This window comes from Myotis myotis, unplaced genomic scaffold, assembly GCF_014108235.1.
Source record: "Myotis myotis isolate mMyoMyo1 unplaced genomic scaffold, mMyoMyo1.p scaffold_m19_p_82, whole genome shotgun sequence".
Lineage (NCBI taxonomy): Eukaryota > Metazoa > Chordata > Mammalia > Chiroptera > Vespertilionidae > Myotis > Myotis myotis.
In genome coordinates, this window is record NW_023416393.1 from 32,234 (window position 1) to 56,854 (window position 24,621).

The 24,621-nt window shown below is 49.0% G+C and overlaps 1 protein-coding gene across 3 annotated transcripts in view; it reads left to right on the forward strand.

The window, feature by feature from the left end:
• The first annotated feature begins 1,436 nt into the window (after positions 1 to 1,436).
• LOC118662409 (patr class I histocompatibility antigen, A-126 alpha chain-like) overlaps positions 1,437 to 24,621 on the forward strand; it is a 50,623-nt gene continuing 27,438 nt past the window's right edge. Inside the window, exons 1-8 of one of the 3 annotated variants that reach the window (XM_036320916.1) lie at positions 1,437 to 1,577; positions 1,847 to 2,116; positions 2,309 to 2,584; positions 3,175 to 3,450; positions 3,570 to 3,674; positions 4,112 to 4,144; positions 4,279 to 4,326; positions 4,440 to 5,044. In XM_036320916.1, the coding sequence (XP_036176809.1) occupies positions 1,505 to 1,577; positions 1,847 to 2,116; positions 2,309 to 2,584; positions 3,175 to 3,450; positions 3,570 to 3,674; positions 4,112 to 4,144; positions 4,279 to 4,326; positions 4,440 to 4,543 (1,185 nt within the window). In that variant the 5' untranslated portion in view covers positions 1,437 to 1,504 and the 3' untranslated portion in view covers positions 4,544 to 5,044. Of the gene's footprint in view, positions 1,578 to 1,846; positions 2,117 to 2,308; positions 2,585 to 3,174; positions 3,451 to 3,569; positions 3,675 to 4,111; positions 4,145 to 4,278; positions 4,327 to 4,439; positions 5,045 to 24,621 lie in introns of those variants that run through there. The other 2 variants (XM_036320915.1, XM_036320913.1) reach the window with 2 other exon arrangements.

Sequence of the window (24,621 nt, forward strand, 5' to 3'; positions counted from 1 at the left end):
AGTGGGTGCGAGAGCTAGCTTTGTCGTCAACAGCAGGTGCAAGTGCCGGTCAGGACCTCGATGTGCAGGAGCAAAGAATTTTCAGTAACCACCAGAGGCTCGCCTTGATGACTGTGACTGGCACCTTGCCTTGATCTGGTGTCCCCGCTCACCCGCTCCACCATCACGCTATGGCTGACCCCCTGACATGTTCCGTGCACATCCCCTGGTGGTCAGCGCATGTCATCGTGACCAGTTGTTCGGTTGTTCGGTTGGTCTGGTTGTTCTGCTGTTCTATCTATTTGCATATTAGCCTTTTATTATACAGAATGATTAAAACAACTTTAAGAAAAGCACTACAAATTAGTAACCTATAATTCAGAATACAGGCTCTGGACCCAGACTACCTACATTTGAAAGCCATTCCAACATCTATTTATTAGCTCTGTGACTTTAAGCACATTACTCAATCTCTCTGTGCCTCAGTTTCCTTGTCTGTAAAATGGGAATAATAATAGTAAAACCCATGATTGTGAAAAACAATAATGTGTCCTGATAAAATGTCCTCACTGCTTCCATGTGAGTAATTCATAAGGATGGCAGGGCAGGAGCGCTGGTGAAGGAAGGGCACTGTGACCCACTGAGCACCTGCGACTGTGAGGATGCACAGGCTCCTGCTGAAATGCACAGTCACACATGCTCCCTGGGCTCCTGTAGGGAGGGTGTGCGGGACTCACAGGGACAAGCTCAGGGCTGGGGAATGCAGGTCACTTCACAATGTAACAGTCCCCAGCCACACACTTCCTGTGTGGGAAGGAGAATTGAGGAGCTTTGTAGCTCTGGCTGCAGGGCTGTTTAGACACTTTGCATATGAAGCCTCTGAAATCACTCATTTTACAGATTAGCTTCCTGATGTCCAGGCTTCCCAAGACTATGGTCTCCCCTGCCCTTCACTGGTCTTTACAGGCCCAACTCCTCCAGGATTACAGAGGAGACCCTGTCCTCTGCCTCCTCTCACAGGGAGCTCACTCTCTGGCATCAAGGTCCCAGGGTGAGTTTTCCTCTAGAAGAGTCCAGGGCAGAGGTGAGGGTGGGAGGCAGAGTGCATTCCAGGGAGAGGGGTTCCAGGAGGAGAAGGGAAGGAAAGGGCTGGTCCCAGCCTGGGGAGTCTCCCTGGTTCTCACACAGCCCCTGGGCAGGACTGAGGGAGAGGGTGTGACAGAGCTCTCCGTGCAGGGGGAGGGGTCAGGGCAATGTCCCAGGTCCCAGGCCTGGTCTCAGGGGCCCAGCCCCAGGGCGGAGACTGAAGCGGGGAAACTCAGTGTTGGGGAGTCCCCACCTCCCCGCAGTTTCACTTCTCCTCTTACAACCTGTGTGGGGCCCTCCGTCCTGGATACTCGTGACGCGTCTCCAGTTCTCACTCCCATTGGGTGGCAGGTGCTACAGAAGCCAATCAGCGTCACCTTTGTCCCCAGTTAGAAGTCTCTGCGGACTCACCTGAACTCAGACTCCCCAGACATGGAGGATGCTGCTCACGGGGTCCCCAACCCTCCTCCTGCTGCTCTGGGGGGCCCTGACCCTGACCCAGACCTGGGCGGGTGAGTGCGGGGTCGGGAGGGAATGGCCTCTGGGGAGGAGGAGCGAGGGCACCCTGCGGGGGCGCAGGACCCCGGGAAAGGGCGTCTCCACCCCCCAAACCCCCGCCGACACCCCAGACCCCACCCGGTCCTGACCCCTCTCTTCTCCGTCCCGCTGCCCCTGTTCCGTCTCCCGGGCCCCTTCCCCTCTCCTGTCCCTCCGACCCCCGACCCCGAACCCGCGCCGGGAGGAGGGTGGCGGGTGTCAGCCCCTCCGCTCCGGCCCCCAGGCTCCCACTCCCTGAGATATTTCTCCACCGCCGTGTCCCGGCCCGGCCGCGGGGAGCCCCGGTACCTGGAGGTCGGCTACGTGGACGACACGCAGCTCGAGCGGTTCGACAGCGACTCCGAGAGTCAGAGGGCGGAGCCGCGGGCGCCTTGGGTCGAGCTGGTGGATCCGGGCTCTTGGCACGGGAGCAGGCGGGACATCTGGAGAGACATATATACTTCCCGAAGGAACCTGCGCTACCTGCGCGACTACTACAACCAGAGCCGGGACGGTAAGCCACGGGGCCCGGGGCGGTCACCACCACCATCCCCACGGACGGGCCGTGGTCGCCCCGAGTGTCCGAGTGCGAGTTTCACCCCAACCCGCCCCCCACCTCCCCCCATACACACACCCGGGAGGAGCCCGCGGGGACTTTGACCCGGTTTCACTTTCAGTTTCTCTTTAATCCCCGCGGCCGGTTCAGGGTCTCACACGATCCAGGGGATGTGGGGCTGTGACATGGGACCGGACGGCCGCCTCCTCCGCGGGTATCACCAGTCCGCCTACGATGGCACCGACTACATCGCCCTGAACGAGGACCTGCGCTCCTGGACCGCAGCCGACACAGCTGCGCAGATCACCCGGCGCAAGTGGGAGGCAGAAGGTGTGGCTGAGCGAGTCAGGAACCAAATGGAGGACCTTTGTATAGAGTGGCTGCGCAGACACCTGGAGAAAGGGAAGGAGGTGCTGCAGCGCGCAGGTACCAGGGCCCTGGGGCCTCCCTCCTCTCCCCTGGGACTGGGGCTCAACAAGGAGACAGGACACAGGGTCAGTGTCAACCCCCCTCCTGTGGGCCAGGAGACTGAGTCCGCCTGGCTTTTCAGATCCAGTGACGCCCTCTCTTCTCTCAGGGACACCTAGGGGTGCAGTCTCTCAAGGACAATTAGAGGGGAGACCAAGCCTGAAGGAACTGAGCAGCGGTTCCCATTGACCCTGCAGTGGCTCTGGGACCCATGGGGGACTTGCTCTCTCAGGCCCTGCTCCCTGCCCCTCACCCAGTGTATCTGAGGTCTGACCCCGACTTTTCTGAGTCCTTTGGCCTCCACCCAGGACAGGACCAGAAATCCCATTCTCCCCCTGAGACCTGCCTCCTGCCCTGGGCTGTGTCACTCTGACTAGAACTTTCTAAAGAGAAGAGGTCATCCCCTGGTGCTCTGTCCAGGCTGGTGGTGCCTGTGTGCTCCCTCGCCCACCCCAGGTGCCCTGTCCACGCTCAGGTGGTCACGTGAGGGCTGCTGGAGGGTCCCCTGACAGTGCCAAGTCCCTGAATTTCCTCCCGCTTCTCCTCAGACCCTCCAAAGACACACGTGACCCACCACCCCATCTCTGACCGTGAGGTCACCCTGAGGTGCTGGGCCCTGGGCTTCTACCCTGCGGACATCAGCCTGAGCTGGCAGCGTGATGGGGAGGAGCAGACCCAGGACATGGAGCTGGTGGAGACCAGGCCTGCGGGGGATGGGACCTTCCAGAAGTGGGTGGCCCTGGTGGTGCCCCCTGGAGAGGAGCAGAGATACACATGCCATGTGCAGCATGAGGGGCTGCCCGAGCCCCTTACCCTGAGATGGGGTGAGGAGGGGCGTGGGCACAGAGCCTCTTCTTAGGGAAGCAGAGGCCTGTGGAGGACTTCAGTGTGGTCGGGGCTGAGGCCTGAGGGTAAGGGTCCTCACCTCCCCTTCCCTTCCCAGAGCCGCCTCCTTGGGTCACCATCCCCACTGTGGGCCTGGTTGTGGGCCTGGTCATCCTTGGAGCTGTGGTCACTGGAGCTGTGATGTGGAGGAGGAAGCACTCAGGTAGGGAAGGGGTGGGGCCTGAGTTTCTTGTCTCACTGGGGGTTGCAAGCCCAGGTAGAAGTGTGTTCTGTTTCATTAATGCCAAGTACCATCCCCACACGTGTGGTTGCCCAGTGTGGGGCCCTATTTGCTGACACTCACTCTTTAGTAAGACACGTGTGGAAATGAGGCACAGATTCATCACCTGATGATTCTAGAGATGGGGCCTGGTTCCCAGCACTCCCAGGTCAGGGAGGAAGGTCCCTGCTGAGGACAGACCTCCGTGAGGGTGGTTGGTCCAGTCCCCACACGTGTAGTTTCCTCAGGTTTCCTGATCCTGCCCTGGGTCTGTAGTCACAGTTCTGGAAACTTTTCTGGGCTCCAGGACTAGGAACTCCTTTAGGACCTCATGGCCCTGCCTCCTCACTGTCTTCTCACGGGATGTTTTCTTCCCACAGGTGGACAAGGAGGGAGCTATGCCCAGGCTGCCAGTGAGTATGGAGGGTGACCCCTGACATCCTGTGATAGTACAGACTGGATCCCATGGGGGACCTCACCCCCACAGTTTCTCCCTTAGTCTCTTCTCCTGGGGGCTCTGACCTCATCCTGTTTTATTCTACCTCAGGCAGCGATGGTGCCCAGGGCTGTGATGTATCTCTCACGGCTTCTAATGGTGAGACTCTGATGATAGCAGGGGTTGGGGCAAAAGGGAGAGGATTTGGGGGTGAGGATTCTTTGGGACATAGTGAGCCTGTGGTGGGCTGTTGAGAAGGTCACTACTTACAGCCACTGAACTGAGTTTGTTCATGATCATTTTCTTCCACAGGGTGAGGCACGTGCCTTGTGGGGAACTGAGTGATGGGAGATTTGTTCACGCTCCCACTTTGTGATTCAGGAAACTCTGATTTCTTTCTGCAAACGGCATCTGAATGTGTGTGTTCCTATCAGCGTAATGTGAGGAGGTGGGAGGCTGTCCCACCCCTGCCCACCACACCCCCTCCCCAGCCTTTCCTGTCCAGGTGAGGTGGGGCTGGGTCCTCCCCATTCCTGTTTTTACTTCCTGGTGCGCTCAGCTGCAGCTTCTTACTACCTGATTGAAATAAGAGTCTGGATATACACTCTTCTTCACTTCTTGCCATGAAGGGGTGATGAGTTCCTTAAAGGAGAACAGCCCAGCTGGTGTGCCTCAGTGGTTGAGTCTCCACCCAGGAACCAGGAAGTCATGGCTGGATTTCCTTTCAGAGCATATGCCCAGATTTCAGCTCAGTTCCCACCAGGGTCATACAAGTGACAGCCAATGGATGATTCTCTCTCATCATTGATGTTTCAATCTGCCTCTCCCTCCTCTTTCCTCTCTCAGAAAATCAATAAAAACATATTTTTAAAAAGAATTGCCCTGGGTGGTTTGGCTCAGTGGATGGAGCGTTGGCCTGCGGACTAAAGGGTCGCAGGTTCAATTCTGGCTAAGGGCATGTGCCTGGGTTGCGGGCTTGATCCCCGGTAGGGGACATGCAGGAGGCAGCCTATCAATGATTCTCTCTCATCATTGATGTTTCTATCTATCTCGCTCCCTTCCTCTCTAAAATCAATAAAAGTATATATATATATATTTTAAAGAGGAATTAAAGGAGAAGATCCTAAAATTTGAGTGGAAATAAAGGGAAGCACTGAGAATTTGTGTTTGCTGTGCTGAGGCTGTTGCAGGGGAGAGCCCCTCTGTGGGAAGAGCAGGTGCCCTGATGTCAATGTGAGAGCTCGCTGTGCTGTAGCTGCCACAGGACAGTTGTGGTCTGAGGCCACATTAATGAAGACGTGTCTCTAGCATCGGGAGGTGCTCTACATGGACCATTCATGAACCAATATTAGTTGTGTGCCAGATGTGTGACAGTGTTTCCGCATGTGGGGACCATTGAAGGAAAATCAGAAAAGCTGCTTTCCTGTGGGACATACGTTGTGTGAGAAGAAACAGTGAATGAAAAAGCACAGTAAACATGGAAGGCATCTGTGTGACAAGGAGTAACTGTTCTGGGCAATGACATCGTGGGGAGGCAAGCCCACTCAAGGCTGTGGTGGACAAGGGAATGGGTGTTTTTGGTTTTTGGTATATATATATATATATATATATATATATATATATATATATATATATATATATACTAGAGGCCCGGTGCACAAAAATTTGTGCACTCGGCAGGGAGGGGGAGTCCCTCAGCCCAGCCTGTGCCCTCTTACAGTCTGGGACCCCTTGGGAGATAACGGCCTGCTGGCTTAGGCCTGCTCCCGGGTGGCAGAGGGCAGGTCCAATCCCTAGGGGCAGCCCCTGGTTGGGCTCAGAGCAGGGCCGATTGGGGAGTTGGGGCGCCGCCCCCTGTCATGCACAGAGCAGGGTGGATCGGGAGGTTGCGATGCCACCCTCAGTCACGCTCAGGGTGGGGCCGGTTGGGGGGTTGGGGCACCGCCCCCTGTCACACTCAAGGCAGGGTCAATGGGGAGGTTGCGGCACCACCCCCTGTCATGCACAGAGCAGGGCCAATCAGGGGGTTGGGGCACTGTCCCCTGTCACAGAGCAGGGCCCATCAGGAGGGTTGGGGCTCCGTACCCTGTCACGCACAGAGCAGGGCCGATCAGGGGGTTGAGGAGCTCCCCCCTGTCACTCACAAAGTAGGGCCGATAGGGGAGTTGGGCACCGCCTCCTGTCACACACAGAGCAGGGCAGATCAGGGGGTTGGGGCGCCACACCCTGTCACACTCAGGGCCACAGGGCTATCGGGGTTGGGGAGCTCCCCCCTATCAGGCACAGAGCAGGGCTGATCAGGGGGTTGGGGCACCTTCCCCTGTCACGAACAGAGCAGGGAGGATATGGAGGTTGTGGCCCCGCCCCCTGTCACACACAGAGCCACAGGGCGATCAGGGGGTTTGCGTGCTGCCCCCTGTCATGCTGATCCCGGTGCCGGGAGGCCTCGCGGCTCCACTGATCCCAGTGCTGGGAGGCATATTACCCTTTTACTATATAGGATAGAGGCCTGGTGCATGAGTGGGGGCCAGCTGGTTTGCCCTGAAGGGTGTCCTGGATCAGGGTGGGGATCTTGCTTGGGTGCCTGGCCAGCCTGGGTGAGGGGATGATGGCTGTTTGCAGCTGGTCACACCCCCTTCAGGGTGGGGGTTTGCACTGGGGCGCCTGGCCAGTCTGGGTGAGAGGCTGAGGGCTGTTTTCAGGCTGGTGGGTGACTGAAGCTCCCAACCGCTCCTTTTTTTCTTTTCATTTTTTTTATTCTGGGCCAGCTTTAGCTCTGAGGCTTGGCTCCAACTCTTAGGCCTCGGCTGCTGAAAGCAGGTATCTGGTTTGTTTGGGTTCTATAATCGAAACACTGTTTCAACTCCAGCTCTGAGATCCTGGCTCTCTGAAAGCAGGTTTCTGGGATTTTGTTTAGCTTCTATATTTGTAACAATGTTTCAAACTGCAAGCTCAGAGGCTGGCAGGGGTAGGCAGGGATCATTGGAGTCCTCCGTCACTGAAGCAAGCAAGCCTCATGTTCGCTTCAAGCTGCCTGGCTGCCGGCTGCCATCTTGGCTGGCAGTTAATTTGCATATCGCCCCGATTAGCCAATGGGTAGGGTAGCAGTGTGACACCAATTTGCATGTTTCTCTTTTATTAGTGTAGAGATATACATATCCTATCTAATAAACGAGAAACATGCAAATTGACCATACCCCCAAACACTTCCCATGGGCTAATCAGCAGGATATGCAAATTAACTGCCAACCAAGATGGCGGCCGGCAGCCAGGCAGCTGAAGCGAACATGAGGCTTGCTTGCTCCAGTGATGGAGGAAGCCAAGGTTCCCCGCCTGCTGCCGCCCAGCTCTGATCTCCGGATGCAACAATGTTGCAATTATAGAAGCTAAACAAGCTCCAGAAACCTGCTTTCAGCTGGCAGCAGGCTCAGAGCTTAGAGTGGCAGTGATGGCAACAGAGTTTCAATTATCGAAGCTAAACAAAGCCCAGATATCTGCTTTCAGCAGCCGAGGCCTCAAGCTGGAGCCGGCCTCAGACCTAAAGCCGGCTCTCAGCTCCAGTGACAGCCATAGAAAGTAAATAAATCCCAGAATAAAAAAGGAAAAAAGAAAAAAAAGGAGAGGCTAGGGGCTTCAGTTACCTGCCAGCCTGAAAAGGGCCCTCAGCCCCTCATCCAGACTGGCAAGGCACCCCAGTGGGGACCCCCACCCTAAAGGGGGTGGGGGAAGCCTAAAAACAGCCATCAGCTCGTCATCCAGGCTGGCCAGGAACCCAAGCGGGACCCCCACCCTGATCCGGGACACTCTTCAGGGCAAACCAGCTGGCCCCCACCCATGCACCAGGCCTCTATCCTATACTACAGGCAGGGTGGGACAGTGCGAGCTGCCATCTGGGCCCCATGTGCAGCCCTGGGCAGCGGGGCATAAGCCCCGCTCCCAGCCGGGACCCATATGTGCCACCTGAGCCCCCAACCAGGACCCCCGTGCCACCTAAGCCCCGCACTGCTAAGCCCCGCCCCCAGCCGGGACCCTATGACTATTGGAGAGCAGGAAAGTGCTGCTGGGCCCTGGGTAGCTGTGGAGATCTGGCCATTGGTAAGTAGAAAAGTGCGGCCTGTAGGCAGCCCCCAGCTGTGCCTGATCAGGGAGCAGGAAAGCCCGGCCTGCAGGCAGCCCCAAGCTGCGCCTGATCCAGGAGCAGGAAAGCCCCCAGCTGGGCCTGCTCCCCGGTTGCCATGGGGATCCAGGAGCAGGAGAGCAAGCCTGGCCTGCACAGGAGCTCCAAGCTAGGCCTGCTCCCCGGTTGCCATGGAGACCTGGTAGCGGGAAAGCCTGGCCTGTGGGCAGCCCCCAGCTGGGCCTGCTCCCCCGTCCCCAAGGCAATCCTGGAGCAGGAAAGCCCGGCTTGCAAGCAGCACCCCCATCCTGGCCATAGCTCAAGGGAGAGTACAACATGCAGTGGAGTGGAGGCCAGGAGCCTGAGAGATCAACACAGAGAGGCTCCTGCTCCAAGCCTCCAATGTGGCTGGGGGCAGGCCCCCAGCAGACACACACACACACACACACACACACACACACACACAGTGCCTACTCTGAGCCTCCAATGTGGCTGGGGGAAGACCCCCAGTGGGGACACACACACACACACACACACACACACACACATATGCACACGCACACGCGCGCACACACACACACACACACACACGGGACGCCTGCTCCGAGCCTCTGTTGCCAGACTGTGGCCATCAGTAGGACGTCCACTGAGGGCTCCCGGACTGTGAGAGGGGCAGGCTGAGCTGAGGGAACCCCCACCCCCAGTGCACAAATTTCATGCACCGGGCCTCTAGTATATATATAATTAATTTCAGAGAGAAAGATAGAGGGAGAAAGAGATAGAAACATCAATGATGGGAGAGAATCATTGATCAGTTGCCTCCTGGATGTCCCCTGCTGGGGAACAAGCCTGCACCCCAGGTATGTGCCCTTGACCAGAATCTAACCTATGACTCTTCAGTCCACAGGACGATGCTCTATCCACTGAGCTAAACCACCTAGGGCATGTCTGTTGATTTGGGTGGCCAGTCAGTGGTGGCCTCACTGGGAATGTGACCTTGAGGAAAGCACTTAAGGACATGATGAATTATCCCTGAGGATGAACTTTAAAGCCTTGAGAACGAACGAGGTCACCAAAGGACTGATGGCTACAGGAGACCAAGGAAGAAGGACTGAACCCAGGACCCAGTGCTGAGCCGACTGCACTGTTCTGTCTCCGGGTCTAGAAGGCACAGGCACCATGGAGCCCCCAGGGTTCCTGTGCGCAGGAACCACCTGGACCTCTTGTTGGCTCAGGATGTCAGGAGCAGAATGTGAGAGTCTGGCTCTATCCCAAGGTGCCGATGCTGCTGATCTTCAGATCCCACATTGAGCAGCAAGAACCCAGACCAGGATCCCCATGTCTGTGTGTCAGCCTCGCCTGCAGGGTGTTACACAGGTGGTTCCTGTCTGTGCCTAATTCTCTGGGTATGAGAGAGGCTGGGGGTTTTGTAAGAAGCTCACAACCAATGCTGGGGCTCAGCCAGCCTGTGAACCACAGACATCAGTGCCAGAGCTCAGGGTGGGGAGGGGTTTTACATCCCCATTTAAAGGTTTTCATTTTTGGAGAAACCAAGATGGCGGCATAGGTAAACACTGGAGATTGCTGCCTTCTTCTTCTTCCTCTTCTTAAAGGATACCTTTCAGCATTTCATATAATACTGGTTTGGTGGTGATGAACTCCTTTAGCTTTTCCTTATCTGTGAAGCTCTTTATCTGACCTTCAATTCTGAATGATAGCTTTGCTGGATAAAGTAATCTTGGTTGTAGGTTCTTGGCATTCATCCCTTTGAATATTTCTTGCCACTACCTTCTGGCCTGCAAAGTTTCTGTTGAGAAATCAGCTGACAGTCGTATGGGTATTCCCTTGTAGGTAACTGACTTTTTTTCTTTTGCTGCTTTTAGGATTCTCTTTGTCTTTTGCTCTTGGCATTTTAATTATGATGTGTCTTGGTGTGGTCCTCTTTGGATTCCTTTTGTTTGGGGCTCTCTGCGCTTCCTGGACTTGTAAGTCTATTTCTTTCACCGGGTAGGGGACGTTTTCTGTCATTATTTCTTCAAATAGGTTTTCAATATCTTGCTCTCTCTCTTCTTTTGGCACCCCTATAATTTGGATGTTGGTACACTTGAAGCTGTCCCAGAGGCTCCTTACACTGTCTTTGTATTTTTGGATTCTTTTTTCATTTTGCTTTTCTGGTTGGGTGTTTTTTGCTTCTTCGTATTTCAAATCTTTAACTTGATTCTTGCGATCCTCTGGTCTGCTGTTGGGAGTCTGTATAATATTCTTTATTTCAGTCAGTGTATGCTTAATTTCTAGTTGGTCCTTTATCACAATATCGAGGGTCTCACTAGATTTCTTGAGGGTCTCATTAAGTTTATTGGCGGTTCCTAGAAAATTCTTGAAAAACCTTAAAAGTGTGGTTTTGAACTCTATATCCAGTAGTTTGCTTTCCTCCATTTCTGTCATTTGTGTCCTGTTTCTTTGTCTCAGCATTTTTAATGCTTCGCTGTGTCTATAGAGTGGCTTTCTGTGCTAAGTGTCCATAGGGCCCAGTGGCTCAGCCTCCCCAATTACCTGAGGTAGTATTGATGTTCTTTGTGAACGGAGACACAGAGATGAGTCGGACGACAGGATACAGAGAAGCAGAGGGCTACCGCTCGCTCAGGCAAGTAGCAAAAGCCCCCAAAGCCCTCATGGCTTTTATTCAGGGAGTACAGCAAATAATAATGGAGTACAGCAAGTAACAATGATTAACAAGCATGCTTATGAGATCATCTGAGCTAAGTTATACATTTAACTATTAATTTCCTATGTTATACAAAGACTCTTTCCACCTGCAGCAGTGCACCCTCCCTTGAACTTTCCATGCCCTCATGGACTATTTATCACCTCAAGGAAAGTTCTGCCTCTGAACAATAAATATTGCTTGCAAGACTTTGTTCTGACGTGGCCTGCTTGCAGGCTCCTGCCTTTTCCTGGCAGAACGTCCTCTTCTAGTTAACTTCATTCCGCTTGACCGCTACAGGTAGACACTCTTGGTGCACCCCCTTGTGGGCTTTGTGCACAGTCTTGTTGTAGTTATGCCTTGATTGTTGTAGGTAACACTGGGAGCATTTGACCTCCAGGCCAATTGGCTGTGAGAATCAGCTGTGTCTACAGCGGGAGAACTTCTCTGCTGAAGACACCCTTATGGGGCAAGACTTGCTTCAGTGGGGCTTTGGTGCTCACTGAGTCTGCCCCCTGAGTGTGTCCCTTATGGATCTGAGGAGTTGTAATCTGGATGGTCCCACTCTGACCACTGGGTACACTGGCTCTTGGATCTAAGGAGGTGCTAATCTAGCCTCTACCTGAGGCTACCCAGCAGAAGCCAGCTGTAAAGCAATGCAAGTTGCCCTGGGGCCTTGGGGCAGCTGCAGTTTGTTAAGTAATTTTCAGATTACAAAGGGCCGGGCCTTTCATATGCAAAAGCCTCCGTGCAGGGCTTGGGTGGGGTGGGGTCCCAGGGGATCAACAAGGCGGGCAGAGCGAGCAGTATAACTGCTTTCAGTCCTGTCCTCAGAGGCCCTGGCAATTGCTGCGAGTGCCTCCGAGAGAAAGCTGCCCTCGAGTTCTGACCGATGCGAGACAGTCCTGTTTCTCCCGTATGAGTCTGGGTCCTCACAGAGTCGCCCGGAACTGGAGTTAAGAGACTGAGACTCCCTCCCGACAGAAAAAGACAATCATGTCTTCAGCCGCCAGCCCTCTCCACATGCACCTCTGCACCTTTGTATTTTACTTCTGCACTGCACCTCCTCTGAGTATCGGTATGCTTTTCTCTGTCCTTCTAGTAGATTTTTCCACTCAGCCAGCCTTCCTGTGGTTCTGGATGATGTCCATTTCATCTTTTAGTTGTATTCTTGAAGTGGTTGTTCAAGGCAGCAATCTCCGGTGTTTACCTATGCTACCATCTTGGTTTCTCCGCCTTGAGTTGATTTTTATGTATGGAATTAGGTAGGGGTCCAATTTTCTTTTCCATGTGGCTGTCCAGCTTTTCCAACACAATTTATTAAAGAGTCTATCCTTTCCTATGGAATACTTTAGCCTCCTTTGTCATAAATTAATTGAGCATATATGCATATGTTTATTTTAGGGCTTTTTATTCTGATCCACAGAGGTGTCTGTTTTTATGCCAATACCATACTGTTTTGATTACTCTAGCTTTGTAATGGGGCTTGAAATGAGGAAGCTTGATTCCTCCAGCCTTGTTCTTCTTTCTCAAGATTGCTATTCCGCACACCTGCCAGAATGCTATCATCAATGAATGACAAGTGTTGGTGAGAATGTGGAGAAAAGAAACTCTCATACAGTGCTGGTGGGAATGTAGACTGGTGCAGTCTCTGTGGAAAACAGTATGGAGTTTCCGCAAAAAAATTAAAAATGGAACTCCCATTTGACTCAGTGATCCCACTTCTAGGGATATATCACAAGAAATCAGAAATACCAATCAGACAGAATATATGCACCCCTATGTTCATAGCAGCACAATTTACAATAGCTAAGATTTGGAAACAGCCTAAGTGTCCATCAGCAGATGAGTGGATATAAAAAATAGTGGTACAACTACACAATGGAATACTACACAGCTGTAAAAAAGAAAGAACTCTTACCATTCGCAACAGCCTAGAGAGCATTATACTAAGTCAAATAAGCCAATCAGAGAAAGGTAAGGATCACATAATCTCACTCATAGGTGGAACATAATGAACAACATAAACTGATGAACAAAAATAGATCCAGAGACAGAGAAGCATTGAACAAACTGTCAAACCTCAGAGGGAAGGCAGGGGAGGGCAGGTGGGTGGGAAGAGATCAACCTGTGAACTTGTATGCATATATGCATAACCCATGGACACAGACAATAAGTGAAGACCTGGCGTGGGGAGTGAAGGCCAGCTGGAAGAGGTCAGTGAGGGAAAGGGGGAACATGTGTAATAATTTAAACAATAAAGATTTTTTTAAGTCTATGGCTTCCATCTTGGATGCTCTCCTGCTCTCTCTTGGATTGTGTGCTCTGGGGAAATAAGCTGCCAGAGGCTGGGACAGCCCCGTGGAGAGACCCACATGAGTCAGCTGGGAAGCAAGCCTCCTAAAGCAGGTCAACAGCCACATGAGCGAACCTGGAGCAGACGCTCCCGGCCTTGAGCCTTCAGATGACCACAGCTCCAGCTGACATCTTGGCTGCAGTCTCAGGAGGAACTGAACCAGAACCATCAGTGAAGCTTCCTGGATCCTTGAACCACAGACACTTTGAGATAATAAATGTTTGTTGTTTCAAGCTGCAAAGTTTAGGGCAATTTGTTGCACAGTAATAGATAACGAATGCAGCCCAGAACAGGTAACACTTAACAGCTGGAATGCTATATAAGGTGGAGCAGAAGAGTCAGAATCAAGGTGGTCAGGGGACTGAACAGGAGAGAGGAGAGGAGAAGAATGCTCACTGAGCACCTGTGCTGGTCATGAGTGAAAATGGACCCAGCTCACCCTGTCAGACACACACCTGGCATTGATGTGATCAGAGCAGAAGGAGGGGGTGAGCACAGTGCTGTAGGAACATGTAGAGAACCACTGCTTGTGGTGTGGGAAGGGGTGGAGGGAAAACCCCACAGTGGGGTTACATTAGCCATGAACAGCTGTGTCGAGTGTTTCCTTCCACGACTCGCATGGAGTAGGGTTCGGTATCTGAAAGAGGAGCCGCACAGCAAATGAGAGAAAAAGACACGAGATAATTTTGCAATATTGGGGGACCAGGCGGCAAGTCCCGAAGGACTTCTCTCTGTGCTCAGGCCTCACCAAGCTTTTATTGATCTGGGATGCCCCTATAGCATAGCCCTAGGCAGGTGACCCCCTGCAACAGGCAGACTAGCCCATCAGCAAGGATTTACATAATAATAAATGGGGGAGTAGTTTCAGCTACCACTGTCTGGACAAACAGGTGGCGCCTAGCTCAGACCTTTGGGAGGGCTTCAAAGGCACCCAGCTTTCGGGGGGGGGGGGTTTCGGGGAGTGCTCTGTCTATGCTTATCAGATAGTGAAGGCAATAAACAGTTTCCCACATCTCCCCCTTATTTTTTCTTTAAAAAATAATCAAGTCCCAATTTCAATGTCCAAAAGTTCTGAGTCCATGTTTCAATGTCCGACAGTTCATGTGTACATGCCAGCAATGAAATGCTGGTTCTGGATGGTGGAAAATGCAGGTCCGGTCCTTTCTGGTCTGGTCCTGGGCAACCTGCAGAGACGCACAGCTGCTGACTGCTAGCATGGCAAGGCGTCTTCACCATCTCCATCTCTGAACTGTCTCTCCTGTCTTTGTGGCTGGAGCAATCTGTTCAGTTTCTCTCCTGGATCCCTTGTTGCAGGAATCCACATGGTCTTGGAGTTGTTCTCTGAAAATATACAAACATATTCGACCAAAGGTTAATAATTGAAATTTTACTTGGGGAATCCTTTTTATATTTGCCCAAATGATTTTCCTTTGGCTTATTTTGACACCACATGTTTTTCATGGGTGTCTTGCTGTTAGCATTACAAAATGAAAAAAGAAATTTTTCTAGATGTAATTTAGTTACAGGATATTTTTCCTTACATGGTATTCTTCCACTATCCCCCTTTTTTTTGATTTAATTAGGAGGCTTATGGAAAAATTTTTTAATGCAGTCTAGATAACTTTAAATATTTATTTTTTCTGCACAAAAATATGACTGCTTTAGGTTCATTGCATGTTAAGCAATTTTACCATGAAATGAAAATTTTTGTTAATACTTCTTGAATAATTACTTATTTCAAATTAGCCAAATTTAATTAATTTGAAAACTTGACAACTATTTTACTGTCAAATTTAATATTTTAACAATAATCTTAATTTATACTGTAAATATTAATTGAAAGGATCACTTTACATCCTTGTGAAGGCTCTGAGCATTCCTGTTGTTAGGCTAGATTTAGACATAGGGTCTGTTAGCCAAGCCTCCGTTTTTCTGGATTCTGATTTCAGCTGGCCAAATCTCTTCTGTTATTTGGTTCCTGATCTGGGCTGGGCATGGGAAGCAAGAAGCAGCCATGGGGACAGGAGACCTCCCTCAGAAGGGCCGAGTGTTCAAGCCCGTGCACCATTGTGGGGGGGTGAGGATCTGTGCCCCACCTTTGTTGCACCCCAAGTTTTCTCCTACTGGCCCCCAGCTGTGCCTGTCTTAGGTCGTCCCACCCTGTGGGATCTTACCCGTCGTTGACTACCAGCTATCTCTGGGCCAAGTAGGGTGATGTGAGGTTCAGTTCTGTCTCCTTGATAGCCTATGTCCCTCTGGCCTCCATACCCAGCAACTGCCTTTGGGTCCCCTCGCCTGTTGGCGGGGCCCCGGCATTGATCATAGGGAACCCAGGTTTCTCCTCCAGAGAGGGCCCAGCTTACGCCATTGGGCCAGAGACAGATCCATGGTTCCAGCTTTTCATGATCCCAGCTTGAACAGAGAGCTCAGATAACAGCTGTAGGCAATTGGATTCCTCTTGGCAAAAAAAGTCAAGATAGGTCAATACAGAATGCTTAAGTGCCTTCCCCAGGAGGCCCTCCACACAGTGGAAAGGAATAAATCCCTTCATATAAAACATTCAAATTCATTTGTAAATTTGTTTGGGATAAATGCACCATATACTGTTATAAAGCATCAAAAATTATTAATAAAACTTTGTAGAATAATACCATGTAGGAATATTCTTTGCTCTAGGTCATGACAACTTAATTTTAAACTCAAGGTTTGGAATGAGGAACCTAGTTAGCAAAAAAAAAAGCAATTTACAGAAGCAGAGACAGTATGCTATCTAAATTACACTTTTGGATCTCCAGAGCACTGAGTTGACACGCTAACTAGATCCTTATGCTGTCCTTCCCAGGTAAAGGAAAAATGTGCCTTCTAAGACATATGAAACTTACAGTTTTTACCTGAATTAATTGTTACCATACTTCACTTTACCATGCCCCAGGTGGTCTCTGGGCTGTTGGTTGTCTGGTTTGTCTTCCTCCTGCTGAATTACACTTGGAGAATTTTAACTTAAAAAAGAAAAACTTATAGGGTTACTTCTTGGATGTTGACTGATAGTGCTGCAAGGCCATGTATTCCAAGTCATTAAACATTTATGGTGACTGTACTTATTTTCAGATTTGGTATTTTAACAGCAAATCATTAGATTATACTGTAAATATTAGTGGAAGATATTTCAAAATATTAAACTTTCTCCTTTTTATTAAATTTAAAATAATGTTTTTAAACAGCATTCCCTTTTGGCTTATTTGCATATACAGAGGGATCATGGGAAGCCTTCAGTAACTTTTTAGAAGAATTTTACTTTACTAGGATTCAATTACAAAGATTAGTAAATTCAGTAAAGTTTTATGTCTGATACATGAGGTGCAAACGCTGCTTCACTTCCAGCCTAATTTAAAATGCAGCGGCGGGGAGCTTTTAAATAAAAGACATTGCTAGTTTAAATAAAGACTTTGCTACTAATAAATCAATTCTTTTATTTGGCAGAAATTCCTTATGCAACCAAGTATATTATAATTTGAAATATTGTACTCTGGAAAAACTGTCAAATACATATCTAATTAAAAAATTTTTAACACTTTTTAAACAGTTCTCAACATAATAGGATCTAGTCTTGACCATGGAATCAATTACTCTTAATTTGTTTATGATATATGTATAACTGTGGTTCTACTGAGAATTTTAGATATCTTTTAAAAATGTCTCTATCTACAAGCCTTTTAAGAAATACGAGCTCTATTGTCGGCCCTTATAAAGCCAACTGCTTAAAACATTGGTCTATCATACCACTGAAATTATATTAAGACCATGATTGCTAATTTATTAAGTATTAAAAATATCTTCTTAAAAATAGTATTAAATAAATCCACGAGGCAAGCACACTTTCTGCCCCATCCGCATTTCCGCAGTAAAACTCCGCCTTAAAACTCCACCCCTGAAATTCCATCCTGCCTCAGTGAGCAGACACTCCTTTTGTGATTGGCTAAGTCAGAGGGAGGGGCTGTTCCAAGATGGCGGCCCCCAGGGGCACGGCATGCCATGCGGCCAACATGGCGGCTGCCAAGTCACGCAGCCCAACATTGTGGCTGTCTACACTGTTCTCTGACAGAAAAGATGATTTCCTTATTCTCACAATAAACAAGGGAAGAGCAAACCAAAATCCCTAAAAGATAGATGGCCAACATTATATTGTAGACAAACAGAAATCTCATTAGCTGTTTATACCCTTTATAATTATCTTAATATTAATTACATTTAAACTGGTTTTTGTATTAAAAATTTCAGTTGAGATCTTAAAAATTAATCCTCTTTTTAAAATCAGACCAAGAAGTAACATATTTTGAATTCCTAATCATTTAAGAGAAAACACATTCTATTTTTTCAAAAACAAGTTATACATTAGATATTTAATTAATTTCTCCCGATTCAATTTGCACTTTAAACTTTCAGAGCTTTAAATCTTAGACATTTCAAATAAAATATAAGGCATTTTCAATTAATAGATTAACTTCTATCTTCTAGACTTCATAATAGGCATACTCAGATCAACATTTCAGTATTATAAATCTCAATACTTTTAGATGATTTGAACTTAAAAGCTTTAAGTTTCCAGCCAATAAGCCTGGCATAGCTGCTAAAATGGTCACAATTTTCCTGTTGGGGAAGTCAAGAAACAAAACCATTGCTATTCACATGTAAACTTGACTATCAACTTCCTGGTGGTACTTGCCTCAGGGCGGGAAATTTCAAAAGCTACTTTAAATCGCTTTGGGAAACCAGTCTGCATTTCTTTCTTAGGTTCAACTTCGCCATTTTTAAGACCAAAACAGTCTCGGGTTTTTATTCTGTACACAGCAAAAGGTCAAGTTCAGCTCAAAACTATGCGCACTCGTTTTTAAACTGGCCTTTTCCCTTTACATGTGCACAGAAATCCCAGATGCATTTATAAATTTGTAAAAGCTTTAAGTCATTAGCTGGAAAAAAAGGATAAAGATGGTGTATTTGTTCCCAAAGTCATGCTTAATTGAAAAAGACATTTTAAGTTTTTCCCTATTTCGCTTTCTAAAGTCATGGCTAGCACCCAAGGTTATCTTAGCCAAAGTTTGGTTGTCATAAGATGTTCTCCGGTAATTTTTAAATAAAACATTAAGTAATCTCATTGTGGGAGGGCTTATAGCTCTGCCTTTTCCTGCCACCTTTGAATCTCTCCACACCAGAGGCGGACTTGGCAGCAGGGTTTCATTTCTTATTACAGATTTTAGATTCCAAATACAAATTAAGATTTTAATTTGGACAAGAAACCACATTAAGATGACCATGGCACTCTTTTTTCAGCCTGATCTTAAGGAGTACCTTTTAATATTCCAATTTCTTTATAATTTGGCCTTTTTGCACAGGTGATTCTATTAACGGAAAATTAAACATTTCAGGATTAGGACATGGAGGTGGAGGGAGCCATGAAGGCCATTCCTCCCATTTTTTTTTTTTTTTCTGTTCCTCTTAAGGAGCGGAGGGTGCAAGGGGAGGAGATTTATCCTCCTTGACCTCTCCTAAGACCTCTAGGAAATGAAATGCCGTGTTCCACAAGGGGAAACAATTTTTGGCAAGTTCTGATTAACTTTTTGGCAAACTTTTAAGATCTAATGTACCTTTTTCAAGAAAACAAGGGTTGTGTTCTATAATAACATGCAAAAACTGTAAGAGATTACCTTCTAAAATTTTAACTCCTTTTTTTTTTTTTTTAAATATATTTTATTGATTTTCTACAGAGAAGAAGGGAGAGGGATAGAGAGCTAGAAACATCGATGAGAGAGAAACATCGATTAGCTGCCTCCTGCACGCCCCCCACTGGGGATGTGCCCGCAACCAAGGTACATGCCCTTGACCGGAATCGAACCTGGGACCCTTGAGTCCGCAGGCTGACGCTCTATCCACTGAGCCAAACCGGTTCGGCTAAAATTTTAACTCCTTAAGCATGCAAATCAAAAGTCTATAATAAAGTTTCTTACTTTTCTAAAAGCCAAATATACCTTTTTAAAGCCGAATCTACTTTTTTAAAGCCAAATCCTTCCCCGTTTGTTAGCCTGGTTAAGAAAACGTTCCCAGTTACTTACAGACCCGGGCTTCTGTAGTTGATCCTGGGCATTGCGAGGGGTGGAATCCCCCTCACCTTTTTTCGGTGAGTTTTCCACACCTTTTCGGTGAAAACTTCCTTTTCTCGCTCCAGCGAGACCTGCACTTCCAGATTACCCGTTGGGCGCCAGATGTTGAGTGTTTCCTTCCACGACTCGCATGGAGTAGGGTTCGGTATCTGAAAGAGGAGCCGCACAGCAAATGAGAGAAAAAGACACGAGATAATTTTGCAATATTGGGGGACCAGGCGGCAAGTCCCGAAGGACTTCTCTCTGTGCTCAGGCCTCACCCAGCTTTTATTGATCTGGGATGCCCCTATAGCATAGCCCTAGGCAGGTGGCCCCCTGCAACAGGCAGACTAGCCCATCAGCAAGGATTTACATAATAATAAATGGGGGAGTAGTTTCAGCTACCACTGTCTGGACAAACAGAGGTGGCGCCTAGCTCAGACCTTTGGGAGGGCTTCAAAGGCACCCAGCCTTGGGGGGGGGGGGGTTTCGGGGAGTGCTCTGTCTATGCTTATCAGATAGTGAAGGCAATAAACAGTTTCCCACACAGCTGTCCTTCTGTTCCCCCTGGTAGAGCCTGGGCTCTGAATCAGACTGACGTGGTTCAGACCAGGTACTGTCTCTGTGACCCAGACAAGTTACTTCTTGCTGCCATAGTTCCATTATCTAAACTGATTGAATGAGGAAGTGCATGTAAATTGCTTGGCTGAGAGTGAGGTATATGATAAACACTTGATAAATGTTCACAATCAATATTATTGTTCCTCCTTCAAAACTGACTTTCTCTTAATGAATGTTTAGTTACCAGTACTACTTTTTATGCTCATCCGTCATGAATTGGGTAAGAGTTAAAGGAAGGGGAGAGAGAGAGAGAGAGAGAGAGAGAGAGAGAGAGAGAGAGAGAGAGAGAGAGAGGGAGAGAGGAGGGGATAAAGACAACAGGTGTGTGCTTTGAGACAATGAGTGTGTGAGGCAAATGAGCACCTCTGGGAGCAGAGGCAGGGAGGCGGGAGGGAGGGAGGCTGGCATGTGAACTCTTTCTCTGTAGGGAGCAAAGGCTGCATTTTATTCGCCTTCATATTGTCATCACAGCATCAGGTCCACAGTCATTCAATAAATGAGTGAAGCCATTCACTCTTCCATTCAGCAAACACTAACTGAAACCTATTGTGTGCCATCATTTTTCTGCTAGGGAACTGAGGTGCGTTCCCTTGACTAGAATCAAACCTGTGATCCTTCAATCCCGGGGCCAATGCTCTATCCACTGAGCCAAACCAGCAAGGGCAGTCTTGAGGGTTTTAAAGGCTGGGAGTTAGGGGAGATCTTAGATCAGGATCTCAATAGAATATTCATGAGTGTTTCCAGGTGTGTTCTTTCAGGGTCATGTTCTCTACTGATTGGTCAGCACCAAAGCAGGGGGTCATTAGTCATTGCCCTGGTCCTGGCATCTCCCTCCTGGTTTTGCTGCTTTTCTGGGCCTGGAGCTGAAACACAACTGAGGCCTAGGTGTTATCTGTAGGGAGGAAAGGTCAGGGGTCTAAATTGCTCGACCAGCGAAATGCCAGGGGAGGAAAGGCCACCAGTTCTGCCCGTTTACTAGGCACCCGAGGCTTTCTGCCTTGGTGACCTTCTATATCTGGATGTAAATTCCTCGGCCATTTTTTTCAGCTGTCTCAGTTTCCCCATTCCACTTGCCAAGGAATTTTCCCAGTTTCTTCCTAACCTGCCTCCCTAGGAACAATGAATGTGTAAGTTCCAGCCTCTGATGACCACTGATACCTTCACCAGGGCTCTGCCTTTACGATTTCACAAACTGTGCTTCACCCAACTCTGAAGGGAAGGGGGGCAGCTCGACATAGCACTCATTGTAGCCACGTAATTTTATGACAATTTTCTGGAAGACAGCAGAACAGCTCCTAAAGAAGGGGCCTCTTTCCAAATTCTTTTTTTTTAAAAAATGTATTTCTTTATTTCAGAGAGGAAGGGAGAGAGAGAGAGAGAAACATCAATGATAAGAGAGAATCATTGATCGGCTGCCTCCTGCATGGCCCCTACTTGGGATTGAGCCTGCAACACAGGCATGTGCCCTTGGCAGGAATCAGATCTGGGACCCTTCGGTCCGCAGGCCGTTGCTTTATCCACTGAGCAAACCGGCTCGGCTCTCTTCCCAAATTTAGGCAGCGTTGCAATGGGGCTTGTGGCTGGGACATGTGAACCCCTATCTCTGGCTGCTCCCCTGGGAACCCTGGAAATCAGTATCTGGAAACCAGTACTGGTTTTGGTTTCCCAGGTGTGTGCCTCTCCCCAAAACTCTGTCCCACCAGACACATTTCCCCCATTCTGACCATCTTACCCATGACCTGTTGTCATCTACTGGGAGAGCCTTGAGGCAACAGTAAATAGTTTGGGGTGTTTCCTGTGTGGAGGGAGAAAGGAGCGCACCTGTCACTCACTGATCTAATGGTCCCTGGCATTTCCTATGCTGTTTCAGGCCCTTCTCTCTTCTTTCCTATGTAGCAGTAAACAGTATCCACCATTAATTCCTTTATGTCCTCATATTTTTTAAATACATTTTTATTTATTTTTGAGGGAGGGAGGGAAGGAGAGAGGGAGAGAGAGAGAGAGAGAGAAAGATAGAAACATCAATGAGAGAGAAACATTGATTAGCTGCCCCTATTGGGGACCAAGCCCACACACCCAGGCATGTGTCCTGACCGGGAATCGAATCCACGATCTCTCGGTGGATTGGATGATGCTCAACCAACTGAGCCACCCCAGCCAGGGCATGTCCTCATTTTTCTAACAGATTGTACATTTTGCAATGTATTTATTGGCAACCAAGAGAAACTGCAAGATACCTTCCTCAAACGGGTTTGCACACCCGGTCAGGGATTCTTGGTGAAAACAGTCCAGTGAAACAAAGTGAAGTGTCCTTTCTGGGCTCATGAAACTCCTTGGGGTCACTCTGTTCCTGGCTCACCTAGAGCAGCCGTCTGCTTAAAGCTGTCACACCCGCCTCCCTCTGTGCTGTGTTAGAGCAAGTTGAGTGATGGGAAGTTTGAGTTCTCTCTCTCCCCCTCTTCCCCAGAGAACCTGTGGGCAATCGCAGCCTTTGCCTGACCAGGTTCTTTTGACACAGCGCTGGCGCAGTTGCCTCCAGGAGGGTCGGCTGTTGTAGGAACAGGGTGACAGGTATCTGCTTGGATTTCCACAGCCTACTATTTTCGTTGTTAAAACTTCTCCGGGACTTTTGGGGGTGTCTATTTCTTCTTGTACCATCAGGACAATTTCTCGCCAGGGGTGTTGTCTATAAGAAAGCTCTGTGCTCCAACCTAGTCCCAAGTGGTGATTACATGGCCATCAGCTGATGCCGCCAACACCATTCCTATGGAGTTCAGAGAAGCTGCTGTGGTGACTTTGATTTTTATTGGCTTTTAACAAGAATTCAGTCCACACACTCATGAAGCACTTCAGTTTAGAAATAAGAAGATGAGTTAAACTACCCCATCTCCACCTCGAAATCAGCGTTCTCCCACCTCGGCATGATTAACATTTTGGACTGGATAGCTTTTTGTTGTGGACAGTGTCCTGTGCCAGCATCTCTGCCTCTACCCACTCGATGCCAAGATCACCCCCTCTCCCACTGCCCTAGTTCGGGTCTTCTCGTCGTGTTCCTGCCCTCCTAACTGGGCTCCTTTCTACATACAGTCTTTCTCCTCCAACAGCCAGTCTTAAACATTGCTTGGTTCATGGCCATTTCTTATGCAAAACTTTCAGTATTTATTGTGACGTACAGAGTAAAGTTAGAGCTGTCACCTGACATTTAAGACTCAAAATCTGATGGTTCCTACTTACCTCTTCCAATTTTTCCGCAGCCCCTTCCCAAAGTCATGAGTCAGGAATGTGGTGGGGGGAATGTGTGCTTGGGGGGGGGGGGATGTGTGTGTGGGGGATGTGTGTGTGTGAGGGATGTGTGTGTGTGAGTGTGTGTGTGTGTATGTGTGTGTGTGTGTGATCTGTGGGGGCATGTGTGTGTGTCTGTGTGTGTGCTCCCACCTTCCTGCCTCGCTGTCATGGTTCCCTAGCATTCTCTTTCTGCCCTGCCCCTGCTCATCTGAATGCTGTCTGTCTCAAGAGGCTGTGTCGTTCTTCCTTTGCCTCCCTGAGATGCTTCCCTTGAACAGGAATTTTAGCCCAGGGTGATTTCTCCCTTCCTTATCCTCAGCATGTGTCTTCAACAGCCTCCCCCTTTTCTTGGAGTGTTTAATTGATGTTATACAAGAGTGGTTTTTATGTTCTAGTGAATGGGGAATTCTGGGTTACCAAAAGGTATGCAGGTTACATTGTGGTAGCCCCGTCCCCAAGCCTTCCACCTGCTCATATGCATGGAGAACCTCTGAGGAGGCGGCAGTGTAGGGGTGTTTCCCCAGTTACGTGACCCTGGGACACTTCTCACAGAGACCTAATAGGACCAGTGTTTCTAAGAAACTTTCTGCATGACTCATGGGACACTTGGCATCTACTATGGTTTGCATTTCTAGCTTTGCATTTAATTTTACCTTCCCACAGCATATAGGAAACTCCAAGGCAAGAATGAAATCCCAGCCATCTACACAGGAGAAGCTCTATAAATGTGTTGCTACAAGAAAGCAAATCCACCTACCAGCTGGCCGTTAATTTAGGGCCACACCAATGGTTGTGCGGATTGAGACCATCACAGTTTCAGGGGCAACACTCATCCACACTTCAGCGTGAGTAGCACTTCTTGGAACAGTGCACCACCTGCACCCGTGCACCAGGGCCCCGATCTTCCAGCTCCCGGGCCCCAGAGTGCCGTCTGCGCTCTTCACATCCTCCAGGACATGGAAGGCAACGCAGCAAATGTTCACATATTTGACGCTTCCATTCACATAAACTGTTAGTACCATGTACTTCACAGAAGATCTAATGGGAGAAACAACAGAGGGAGTTGCATCACACAGCTTCATTTTAAAATTACCCATTAGACATTTCTATTTTCCTGAAGACACTCTTCAAGCGTGGGCACTATTTCTCCTCTGTCCTTCCTCCCTGAGGAACACTGACTGGCTTTCCTTCTTGTTTAAGTTTTGAATTCTCTGAACCACTGTGGCGATGCATAGGA